At 30.9% G+C, this 14,147-nt stretch overlaps 1 protein-coding gene across 1 annotated transcript in view; it reads left to right on the top strand.

Annotated features, from left to right (window-relative positions):
• LOC108745661 (ras-specific guanine nucleotide-releasing factor 2-like) overlaps positions 1 to 14,147 on the top strand; it is a 94,778-nt gene that overhangs the window by 59,315 nt on the left and 21,316 nt on the right. Inside the window, exon 4 of the mRNA XM_018481958.1 lies at positions 8,594 to 8,700. Coding sequence (XP_018337460.1) covers positions 8,594 to 8,700 — 107 coding nt within the window. The remainder of the gene's footprint in view (positions 1 to 8,593; positions 8,701 to 14,147) is intronic.

Genomic DNA, 14,147 nt, shown 5'->3' with positions numbered 1-14,147 from the left:
GAATCATTAATTTAAGTTATTATATTTGTGAAAGAAAGAAAAAACATCCTCTTTTTTCTTAATATTTACACAAATTTTGAAATAATATTTAGAAATCTATAATTTAATTATATTTTTAATTTAAATTATTAAAGAAAATTAAGTTATTATATAATATTTTTTAAATTATTAATTTAAATAATTTTGCAACATCGAGATTAATGCCTAGAGCAATCATGTGTTTTTGTACAAGCTTTTGAACTTTTTACAACTCTGTGTGGAATGTCTAAAAGAAACGGTTTCAAATACTGCTGATATGCCATGTAAGACTGTAAGAATTAAGTCAAAAGCCGTAATTATTTCGTTACTTGCAACAGTATAAAATAAGTTTCATTCTAGTGAGTATGCTCTTAATTGTACAAAATACCGAAATGAGCTTCTCTGATGTTATAGTTTATCATAGCGCAAAGAACTCGTCAAATATACGTGGACACCGCGATACGTTTATATGATTTTATCGTTATTGTCATGTTCTCAAGAGGCTTGAAGACTTTTAGACTTTTTTTCTCAGAAGAAGAGAGAAAAAGCTTTCATATTATTGTTAAATCCTTGTGTTTCTTTAGAGATCTAGGAAAAGGAAGTCTCCCGGGCAAAAAGTCACATTGACCGATTACGACGTTCTTCTTATATAGTGAAAAAAATGCAATAACTTTTTAGCATTCGGCTTAGTACAATTTTCGTTATTATTATAAAATATACAGTACGCAATATAATTCTAAAATTGTATAATATAGATTATACAGGGTGTCCGATAATTGTTCTGACGGAGTTTGTGGATATGTAGAGAAGACTAAATTAAGACGGAAGTTTATTTTGCAATTTTCGCAATAGTTAACAAGATATTAATTGCTAAAAATTGCTAAAAATCGTCTTCAATAATTTTCTTCTCAAATACTATCAACTTTACAGAAAAGAGTAAGAGACAAAAATTTATGATTTTATCATGTTGATAAAAATGAGAAAATGCAATACTAAAAAGTTGAGAAAAAATTCTGAAAAAATTTGTAGAGTTCTATGAAAAGAAAATAAACAATTTTCATCTCTTACAGTTTTTCTGTAAAGTTGATAATATTTGAGTAAAAAATTATTGAAGCAATTTTCTTAGTAAATTTTAGCAATTAACATCTTGTTAACTATTGCGAAAATTATAAAATGGTAGAGGACTTTCCGTCTCAGTTTAGTACTCTTTATATGTCCACGAACTCCGTCAGAACAATTATCAGACATCCTGTATATAGACAAATAAAAAGTTAAAAGTATATACACAAATATACATAAATAAATAATGAAATAGAATTTAATATAAAATAAATATTTGTTAATATAAGGGAGAATTGCCAAATGCGTACCACTTAAGCAATATTTAATATTAATTTTCATATGTTACTGATTTGAATGCAAATAAATATTGAAAATTGCAGCTTGGTGTTTATGTATAGTTACATGTTTAACATTTTATTAACGAATTAATTTGTTGTAATCTTTTCTTTCTAATATATTGCAAAAAGTACGATTTAAGTAATCGGCTGTACCTGTAGATTTATCATATCTTCTTTGAAAGAATCGAATTTATAAATGAAAATAATAAATAGGTAAGGATTACAAAATAAAACTGGCTTGAATTTGTATTTTTACAAATAATATTATATTTATATTCATATCAATTATACCTTATTTTTTTAACTCTCTGAGAAGTCTCGTTCTTCTTTTTGTTATTAAATCGAACAATTCATTAATAATATGATTATTAATAGTTTGCACAACTTGTTTGACTTTATCAAATCAGACAATTTAATTACCAAATTTAAGACATCCAATAGATTGATCATTAACTCATGTATTAAAGCAATCTCTCTTAATACGTTCTTTCCGAATATTTTGCGTCATTAATTTTGTTTTGTGTGTTTTCAACATTTTGCGTTATTAATTGTACTGAAGAGGACCCGAATCAAGGATTGAAACGTATACGTATATTCACTTTCTTAATAAATGGTATTGTAATTAACAGTCAAACATCCTGTGTTGACTTATATCGGTATTATTTATCGTGATAGATTTAATCTAGTGAGCCTATTTTATTTATTAATTTGGTTATAAATTGTATATATATAAAAATATCGAATTACACCTGATAATTCCTCATATGTAATATAATCTTCATAACTACAAATATGCACACACATACACGCACGCACGCACACAAGGAGTGTAAAATATTTTACAATAAACCTTTAATAATTATAAAAATACATAAAAAGTCAGAATAAACTGCATAATTATATTATTATTAACTACACGAGATGGAAAAGATTAACATTAATTGTACTTAATTTTAGAAAATCCTATTAACATGTACCTAGGCAGGTGATTAATTTAAATGAAAAGATTTCACCTTTTCTTATTTGGTTCTTAGAGTTCTTTATTAATTAGTATCGTCCGTTCGAAATAAACTCAAAAAGAATTTAAAAAAATATATAAATATATTATTATATATTTATTTATTAAAGCAATATATTTAATCCTCATTGTATAAACGGAAATCATTTGTGTCTAGGCGATTTTTTTAATTATAAATATTTTGAAAATAAGGGAGTACGAACGCACCGTTCTGATCCTAAAAAAAATTGTGGGGTTATAGTAAAGTGCTTCTGAAAGCCCGGCAGGGGAGGTTCATTTTCTTGTTGAGAGCGAATATTTAAAATCGAGCGCGAACACAAATGATCCCTGTTTACACAGTGAGAGTTAATTTATATAAAAGCTAAAGTATAATTTATTACAAAAAAAAAACAGGTTTTATGATTAAATCAATAATAATAGTAGCATGAAAGTCAACGCTGAATGTTTTTTACATATATAGCTTTATAAATTTATGTTCTATAATAATAACGATCTTCCTATTAGTTATCCTTAATATTTCAAATTACAATTAAAATATTTAACTCAAGTATTTAATTTTTTTTATACATTTTGCAATCTGAAAAATTTATGCACTGCAATGTGTACAAGAAATCTTGCGCGGTTTGTTTATTGCATGGTGTCTGCATTGCAGTGTCTCATACATTACAACGAAATTCTAGAGGGATATATTTATGTAACCATAAATATAAAAGTGTAAAAAGAAATGTTGCACTTAGAATGTGCTCTATGAAAGCACTATCGCAATATGAGAAAAAGCAGACGGAAATCTAAAAATAAGATACCGTTTCTTTATTTTAAAAGTGACATAACTAAAAAAAAACGTGATATTTAGTTACTATCGTGAATTAGTTAGACAAATATTACCCTATTAATCATCGAAAGTGAATTAACTTTATTGAATATTGTCACAACTCAAAAAAAATAGTTAAAAAAGTTGTCAAAATCGTCTCAATTTAGAAAGGATAGTTTTTTAAAGATTGTGAGACAAAAATGGCATATTTGATTATATTAAGAATATATTTTACTGATAATAATAAAGCTGAAATATAGTCATATTTCAAAACAAAGAATGTAATAAAGTAATGAATTACTGCGGAAATTAAATAGAGTTTGCGTTTTAAGACCAAAAAAATCATTTCAGCGCGCATTTTAAAGGACTATATACATACGTTGTATATAAATTCATGCAGAATCATACAGTATTTAAGATCCAGTTAGATCGTTTAAGGTATTGATTTCTTCTGATTTTAAAATATGTGAGGTTGTGTTCTCACATACACAGTTCTATAAGATATTATATTATATTAATGAACATTAATGAATTATAATGTTACTTAGGGAACAGTGTAAGGTTTTAAAAATAGATTCCCGCCCGCTTCAAGGTTAATCAATAATTATCTACAAGTTTAAGTTAAATAATAATTAATTCAAATTAAAAACTATATAATTTTTTTCCTTTCTTTTGGGAAACTGAATTTTTTTTAATCACTCACATTCTTTACGTCATTTCACGAATTACGTCACTTTTGACGTAAGGCAGCGAGATGTATTTTGCTATCTCTTTTCTTCTTTCTGCGTCAAAGGAATAGCATACTGAATTCAGATTTAACGCGAAAAGCTACGAATTGATGCATCAAATTTAATCCTTTACCTCTATTCCAGATATGAAATACATCTTTGCCATGTCTTATCCGGAAAATATTTCCAATTAGATTTGAAAATGGTAATAATCATATAATGTCCATAATGTGTCCATATAAATTTTCATTCCTGTTTTCTTACGAAATATGATACCGAATAGTAATACGGTAGCTAGTAAAATATCCATCGCATATTAGTCTACATGTAATAAGTTTACTCTATCTTGAGTATTAAAAAAATATTAGAAAAAGCAGATTTCTGATCAGAACATCTGCTTTTATTACGAAAAAACATCACATTAGGAATAATGGCGAGAAAGTAACTTTTAATTCATTTATTTTCCGCACAGGGGAATTGATAAAATATTCCCAGTCTCGAATAATGGATTATCTAAATGACTGATATCTTTAGACATCGAAAATCGATAGAGTACTAACTAATGGCGTTTCCATAATTGAAACTGTACTCCGACTGTTCCGTGACCGACGCTGACTCGAATTTCAAAGTAATCATAGAAAGCACTTAGTCGGTTCGGACTAGCCTTCTCAGCAATATGGGTCATGAATATTCACTCGGATAGTCATTGTTATTACTTGATTCTACTTACAATTGGCCCGTTGCTCATGTCCCGTGTACATAAACGCGCGCATGTCCGACAATGTATCGCACGAGCCTTTTGTCGCCGACTACAATAGAACGTTTCAACCAATGCGGACAAAATGTCCGCATTGGTTGTAATGTCCGAAGAATATAGTGCAAAAAATCATGTTAACGAAGTTAAAGTAATAACGATGTGCTTTAATTAGCCTTATCTCTTGAGCGCTCAAACGCATGCACATACCAATTATATCCATAATGATCCCATAGAAAGCTAATGTGGCACGATCCAAATTAATTTGAAGCGCATATCTTGATAGATTGGTTGACGTTGACGTAAATATCCTTCATTATATGAGAGAGGATTCCATAAAATAAAATATACCTCCATACGTTCGCTGAAAAATGAAACGGATTAACGAAAATTTAAAACGATGCGACGAGTGCTCTGTTAATTTATTTAGGCATTTAATTTTTATATATGTACACAGATATATTCTTAACCTGTATTGCCAAAAACTGGCGTACATTGAAATAAAACCTTACATAAATTACAAGAAATACAAGTATTATCAAACATAAGAGCAAAAGTTGTATCTCGAAATCAGAAATTATTCATTGTGAGGAGATGCGTTATACGACACAAATGTACTAAATGATTTGGAAGATATTATATATAGTATTTATATGAAGAGCATATATACTTCGTAAATATTCGAGATACCCTAACTCTTTTTCCTCTCATTTCACTTTGAAATCTTTAAATCCAAACCTTAGTGATAGCGATAGAAATAATCTATCAAAAATCGTATATAATGCACGTTTTCTAATAAATTATTCCTATGTTGTTTTTATCTCTATCGCTGTTGTTTCGCATTGTGCAAGGAGCATAATGTAACACACAGTATGCATCCGACGCGTCGGCATTTAAGCTGCGCACAGGTTGGTGAAGTAAGGGACGGGAACCAAGCTGAAAATCAGTCGAAATGTGCAAGTAAATCTTAGCACTGGTTTAAGAAATAGTCAAAATGATACATTTGTATGTCGAGAATACATGAAGTAGGTATGAGAAGCCTTCACCTTCAAAAGAAAAATACTACGAGTTCATAACAGCGATATCTCCAATCAAACCTTTGTATTTATTATTATTTTGTGTATTTCATACCTCGTGTTAATATACCGGAAAAATACCTTTTCCTACCGGAGAAATTAATACCTCGAATTTTTAGAAGTACTACGCAGTTAAGATACATGATTAAGAGTATATGTACAATGTACATAATATGCTATCTCAAATTAAAAAAAAAACCTTCTTTATTATTATTGCTTTATACGATTCTTCAAGGCCTTAAAAAAAGACTAACTTTGACTTAAAATCGAAATAACTTTGACCCAAATTTTGATAATGCTCGGATAACATTATCAAAACCTTAAAGCATGTCAAAATTTTAAAGACATTTTAAAGATGTTTTAAGTTCTGATTTGATAAACTGACACGTGTACTGTCAAGGCATTTTTTTAATTATCCTATTTTACAACACTGAATAAACCGATAAAATAAAATTAGCAATTTCTCGCGAGCTTGTGCACAGCAAGCTCATGTAGGTGTCGCAAATATTCAATTTGTGCAAATTATCGGTATGAGAGAGCATAATCCGGTTTCCCGGAGAAACTCCATCGACCCATTACTGTATTTTAATGCATTCCGAGTATAATTAACGATTCTATTTTACGTCGTCACCTCAGATTTTAATTAATTAATGCATCGGTGTACAATACGCGTTATAAGCTATGAGAATCGATGTAAGCCACGGATAAAAATGAACTGATGCATTCTGCGCTGCGCTGCGAGAATGGCGGCAAAACGAGCACGCTTTAATTTTAATGTCATCTACATATCAGCATCCATCTTGTAATTCATTTTGTATGAAATACAATTTGCTGCAAGCTATTTTCACAAATCAAGAAAAAAATAAAATTTTTTCTTTTTTTTTGTTTAGAAAAGAGTCATATTAGAAAAGAGAAAAAGTAAATTCTTTTTTTTAAAACGAGGTAAAACCAGTGTCATTTAGCGTAATTAAATATACACCCGTTTCAACTCAACAGACCTTGTCATTTTTCTGCTTAGTAATCATACATAATGCACGAAAGGGGCGGCAACTGCACTCATGTAATCACGGTTTTTCGGTTTACTTAATTCGCTTACATTGCGCGTTAACTCTTTCATCTTTAGAGACAGACTTTGTTTATCTTTTAAAATCTAATTTTTGCAAGAACGATTTTATAAAAATATCTAAAAATTTAGGTAAATATAGATCTGAAAATAATTTTTTGTAGGTTTTGGGCCGTCAAAATAATTATATGGGAATAATTATGTAGGAAACTCTAGCATATATTATGATGAGCAGTGCTGCAAAAAGTTTTGATATTCTAGCAACTATTTTGAGCGTCCTAAACAGTTATTTGATGATTCCAACAAAATTATTTTTAGATTTACATTTAGCTAAATTTCTGAATACTTTAGCAAAATCGTTCTTTTTGTGTAAAGTCTGAAATAAAATATTGTGCTGTTTTGCCCTTATCGGGAGGGCGACATATTGCACGCGTGATCGAACTAGGTATGCAGTATCTATCTCGCGCGAAAGGATGGTAGGAAATATATCCTATGACTTGTTCTTTAAAGTGCAAGTGCTTGCGGCAAAATAAAAAGATCCTCGCGCAGAAATGCGCTACTAAACGCGCTTGGTGAATAGATAAAATAAAAACGATCTGGGAATTTTCTTTGAAAACTAAAGCAGAGTCCCCTCTGAAAAGATCCTCCCACCTCCGCATGTTTGCTTTGTGGAATATCATCGCGCACAAACGCACCCGGGAACTTTACCTTAGAATGCTGCACTAGTAAAGCGTATACACTTTTTAAATAGTAAAGCGGTGTCTACAATATAAAAGTGGTGAGCCTTAAATTGTAAGAAATTGATCAATCATAGTCGATTATTCTCATCATAGCCGATTATTCTCTTCACATTCGATTGATCAATTTCTTACAGCTTAAGGCTTATACTTCTTCCTGTGTAGCACAGATTTCCAAGGAATATCTTAAAAATATTCTACGTTCTGAGGACGTCTCCTCGGATGAAGTGCGTTGTAGACACCGTTTAATGCAACGCGAGGGGCATATTTTTTTTTTGTACTTGTAATATTAATTTTTTACACAAAGTGAAAAAAGAAGGAAAAAAAACATATGAGAGTTTTGTTATTCGTGTTCGTTAATACCCGGCGGTATAAAATAATTCGTTGACCTCGGATTTGCATGATCAGCAGGTACGCGCGTAAAAAACTGCCGTGTACAACCGCGCGAGATACGACTGTTTGCATTGGTCATGTGCAATTCTGATTTACACAAGTCTGCAATCGCCATGCAGCTATGGTAAATGAAATCGTGATAAGGGTTTGCATAGTTAATGCCTACGTAAAAGCTATCATGCGAATAAAATCCTCCGGATAAAGCCAGGGAACAAATGCCGTAAAGAATAGAGACGGTTTCTAGGCTTTTTGTATTATACGGATATTTACGAGGCAGTTTAATGAAATCCGTGAGCGGGCGGGTTTCCGGATTTGTACGGTACACATAAATAGCGAGAGAGAGAGAGAGAGAGAGAGAGAGAGGTACGCGTATAAATTGAATCTGGCCGGAGGCGGAGGAACGCGTAGGGAGATATTCTCATTTGCCACTCGACGCTTTGAAACGCCGTCGATTTGTGTGCGCACGGCATTTTTCATATGTGCACAATGCGCAAATCGAAGGGCTCGCGCTTTTTGTTGCTCATCGCATTGTTGTCGTCGTTTATTGCCGCGTGCATTGGAGATAACTCAATTTTTTATCGTTCCTCTGTTGCAGCACTGTTTCGCGATATCGTACAGGAGGGAGAACCAACGGCAATACGAGCTAAAAGCGGCCACAGAGACGAACTGCAAAGCGTGGATCGATGCGATACGAGAAGCTAGGTAAACGACGACGGCTAGCGCCCGAATCGAAGATCTCGGGGACTGATTAAAACGACGCGCTCTGATTCACGGAGATCGCGCGTCCCATAAATCATCACGATCATCCCGATGACTAATTGTGAGCGTAGTCAGGTGGCGTTTAATGTTTCAAAGCTCCAATTAGATTCGTCGTTTCAATCACTCGTGCCGGCGATTAATTTTATCCGCGGAACAAGACAAATTCTACCATCATAGACGTATTCAGAGAGGGGGAGGTTAGAGGGTTTAATCTCTCTTTGAATTTTTGTTTATTTTTTCATTTTTAATTATGCAAGGTATAACTTTATTTTCTTATTCTGAATGAACTTTTTGTTGCCACATAAAATATTTTTGTTTTCTTCACTATGACTATAAGCTTATAATTTCAGGAACTTCCATCAGTTTGAACTTTGACAGAATTTACATAAAGAATACATCAAGAAAATTTTTTAGATTTTTGAATAAAAAAACAGCTATGTACTAAGATTATTAAATGAATATTCCACTCTTACAACTACAAATTTCGTTTTTCATCTTTTCGCTATGGCGGTCTCTTTTCCGCTGAAATATTCCCGCCGCAATAAAAGTGTACACGCGCGAATAGTCTTTTAGCATTCGGATAGCGTTAAGAAAACGTATCGAAATAAAATGAGCAATATTAACATTGGCATAAACGTAGAATCCGAATATAAACAAAATATAGACAGAGCTGTAATTTGCAAGTCCAAAATAAATATGCGGAATTTTTTGACTATAGTCGACCGTAGCGAAAGGATTAATAATAATACTATTGTATATTTTGCCTATACTTTTCTTCAGAAAAAAAATAAAAAATTATAATTTTTTATATTCAACATTTTTCTTATTAAAAATCAGAGACAAAGAAACATTCCAAGCTTTAAAATTTCTAAAAAAATTAATTCATTAACATAAAAAATTACTGTTTATATGGTAATAGAATTGATAACTCGTGAAATCGTTACAGATACGTCTACGCTCATTATTACGCATCAAATTTATTGGATCATTGAACCGATTTCAACTTACTTAAGCTTCTCTGTTTTCTTTTCTGAGAAAATTAGAAATGTATTTATATCAATTGAAAGTATTAGACAAAAAACAAATATCAGATAATATCAGTTAATATTTTGATTATAAATATGTCTTAAAATTAACTGCAAAACACAAAACAACAAATAATTTAGTTTATAATAGCTTATGTAGCGCAATGATCATATTTTGCTATAGTTTTAGGTAAATAACTTTTAAATGAATATAAATGGATACACACCAACTTTTGTATCAACATTTATTAGAGATTTTATTAGTACATGAAAGAAACGATTTTGCTGAAGTATCTAGAAATTTAACTAGATTCAGATTTAAAACTAATTTTGTTTGAACCATTAAAATAATTACGTAAGATGTTCAACCGTGTTACTAGGATGTTAAAATTCTTTTCTACATTACGTATCGTGCTTGAGTTTCTAAGTAATTATTATGACAGTCTAACAAATTATTTTCAGATTTCTATCTAGCTACATTTTTAGATATTTCAGCAAAAATGTTCTTTCTGTGTATGTATAAAAAAGTTAATGTAATTCGTAACGCTACTTCCTTATCACGAGCATAAGTGCTACAAAGTGTCATTTTATAAAAAAATTAAGGCAAACAAGAAATTAAAAACTTTTAAATCTCGATAAGAGAATTGTTCTCAAATATAGATACTGACAAAGGAACTTCTCGAGGTGTCAAATTCTGATTTTAATAAAATTTTGTGTTACTTATAGCTTACATAAAGAGATGAAAAAATGAATAAATATGTATACCTGGGACTTTAAAATATCTTAGGCTGTGTTCCAAAATTTACTACCAGTACTGAAAATCTATAGTGCACGCAACGTAAACTATAGATTTTCAGTACTAGTAGTAAATTCTGGAACACAGCCTTAAATAACAATGACAACTAATTCTAGGCTACTGAGAGTCAACGAGGGAGGGAGTGCGTAATTATTGTAATTTAAAATATAAAATGATTACATCCTAATATATTTTACATTAGACTTTATATTATTTTATATCACTTAATAATATTTTACATTACAATAATGACGCACCTCCTCCCGCGTTGATTCACAGTAGCAAAAATGATATTTTTTAAATTCATCTTTTTATGTAAGCTATAAGTACACAAAGTTTCATTAAAATCAGAATTTGGCACCTCGCGAAGTTTTCCTTGTCAGATATAATAATAAAATAATCTATAAAATATTTATATTTTTGGTTATGCTTTGAGATGTGAAACATCGCTAAATGCAACACTGTTAATAAGTTCTTCATGATTTTGTTAAATATTTTTCAGATTTAAATCAATTATGTACGTGAGGTAGGGATACTCGATATTCGTTACTGATATTCAAGCTGGTAGGTGCAGATCAAAATATGATCTCTGACAATAACGTGCATGAAAGCTTCATTTATTCATCTGATCGAATTACAAACAATTTGTAAAATTTTTCGGTATATCACGGCGTAAGAGGAAAGCAAATTTTTCATCAACACAGACTCGTTGGCGTGTAGTTGTAATGGCGGACTCGTGCCGTTCCTTTATCTCCTTTAATAAGTCTTTTATTTTTAATAAAACAGCGACACAATAATCTTGCGATCGGAAACTTATGGACATTTACTTTATAAATCAAAAGGTAAAATTGTTCGAGCTAACGGAATAATCTCGCAATGAACAATACGGTGTTCGCGGCATAATAATTAACTTGATTCTCCAACATCGCTCCGTTTTATCCATACTTTAAAGTAGACTCTTAATCTATTATTCAAGAGGTTACCTTAATCTTGTTGATGCGTTGATAAATACGTTTACGGGCATCGCATTAACATCGAGCCGTTTCAGCCACCACCTCTCTATTAATCCCCGTGCCGTAATTTGTGCACATTAACGCCGAAGTAATCTTCATCATGCTATCAAACGCGTCTTACGAGCCAGAGGGCGAACTAGTAACAGCCGGTTATTGCGGAAGCTCCAGTGAAGAGGATTGCACAAGGATACGATGCTAATATCACAAATGTATTTCACCCGTTAGCGCGGAATTTATTCCAAGTTCATAATTTCAGCAAAAATAAAAATGGTAATTTAAAACAACAAACTTTTTTCTATCTACAATCAGTGTAAAAAATATCCATACAGGAGGAATACTTTTCACAAAAAAAAAATCTTATTTCTAAAAAAATAACCATTAATTACCAATTTATTAACAAAGAATAAAATAGATTACATATTTATCATAATAATTTTACTTACAAAGATGTAATAATTAAGAAATATATTATCTTAATAAAATAAACAAAAATAAAAAATTATATTATTTGGACGCAGAAAAAGTATTTATATCTAATCGATAAATTTAGGTTCTAAAAATCATGAACATTATTTTTGAGAGAGAAACTTTTTAATATATATATTTGCATTATTAATAAATTGTTATTATAATTAAATAATTAATGTTTGTTTTTTACAAATAAGATTTTTTAAATAAAAATCCCTTCTTTACGAATATTTTTTGCACTTACTGTACGTATTTCTTTTCTTTACAAGATAAAGGGCTTTATAAAAATTTTTCTTCGCTAACAATTTTAGTTTTGATACTGTTTACAAATGCGCTCGGTAACAGACAGTCCGATAGCTTCTTTTGCTGACGTTTCTCCTGAGAAACACAAGTATCTGCAAAAGAAAAATTGGCGGCAGAAGCATTAGTGACAGAAAAGTTATCGACAGGAAAAGTATTTGTGATAGAAAAGTTATCAAACTTTGCATCTTTTTCAAATATAGTAGAACTCCTACCTGCATCTTTATTTGTGCGATCAAATTTATGCTTAAATTATTAGATCCTAATATTCAAACTGATAGTTAAGTCTAGTGGCGCCATAATTCGGATAACAAGAGCTCGACGTGCTCAACTCCAGTTTTCTGAACGTCAGCTTCTATTATCAGAACTAATAAATATTGGTAAAGAAGAGAATTAGTGAACCTCTGATATCTGAATTATTCGGTTTCGAACTTTGCCTTGTTTTCCAACAAACGAAATAATTTTACTGTACAGGATGAAAACAAACTATGATACAACTGGATAAGAGGAGGGCAATTATTTCTTGTACAAAAATAAATTAAAAGTAGAATAAATTTTTTGTCCGTGGCTTTGATTTGAGAAAATTAAATCGTGTAGAGCATACGTGCACTTAATGAAGATACAATTTGTAGAAAGATACTGTAAAATCTATGATCAGAGTCTATATGTACCTTTATACCATACGTACGTCATTTGACGAGCACAACTTTGCTTATGACAGCAGGAACAACGTTTTTTTAATTATTTATTACATTTTCTTTAATCCTGCCACTTGTCAAGTTGTGTAAACATTATGTAAACATGACATTTATTGTCTTTTCACAAATTGTATCTTTATTAAGTGTATCGCGTATTCAACGCGATTTTCAAACTTAATTTTCTCGATAACAAAGCCTTGAAAGAAAACGATTTATAATACTAACTTATTTTTTAACTTACTTTTCTACAAATCATCTTTTGTTGGATTCTGCCATATTATATTTGTTTAGTTTAAAAAATATGTGCCTTATACGAATATATATTTAAAGTACCGTTTTTCAATTAAAGAACAATTTTTTAAATTCACCTAAGCGTTACTTTGCCTCGAGCTTAAACAAAATAATTATAAATCGCATTATAAATCTAGCATTATTGTTTAATTCAGATCCGTAAAACTCAATAAAAGTTAAATATATTTGTTTCCCTAATTATTGACTCCCATACAAGATACATAATTGATAATATCTTTATACGACGCAAAAATATTTTATTTCTTTTAAATATTACTGTATGAAGTTACTATGAGAAGTTGTATCCTTCTTTCGCCGTAGTCCTTATTTTGCAGACTTATACACATCCCGGCGGAACGATTGCCTTCTCAGATTACTGCTACCCTGCACCATAATATGCATAGATAATGATGTTCGCGTTACTTTAGCAATTCTGCCGTGCCGTGCCGTGTTCGAAAATACAAGGTTCATACTTCTTCGAGTATCTCGTGACACGCAGAAGGTCGATCGATAGTATGATAACTTTTTCAACGTGGACCACGCTTGAGTGCTTGTTTTGCGTTGATTCAAGTAGAGCTTCTCAAAACCCGCTGCAGGGTATGGACGAGCTCATGCTATTTATTTGTACGGCTCATGGATATGTATGTAGAGCAACTCGATTAAAATTTAAGTCGATTGGAAGGAAATATCTTATATGTTTGATGAGGGAGACATTACGCTGTGCTTGCTCGTTACGAGAATTTGCGAAAACAGATTCAAGGCTATGTATACCTAGTATACCTTATACTATGTATAAGGA

The sequence above is a fragment of the Trachymyrmex septentrionalis genome, unplaced genomic scaffold, assembly GCF_001594115.1.
Source record: "Trachymyrmex septentrionalis isolate Tsep2-gDNA-1 unplaced genomic scaffold, Tsep1.0 scaffold143, whole genome shotgun sequence".
NCBI lineage: Eukaryota > Metazoa > Arthropoda > Insecta > Hymenoptera > Formicidae > Trachymyrmex > Trachymyrmex septentrionalis.
This window is presented reverse-complemented; position numbering and strand designations above follow the sequence as displayed.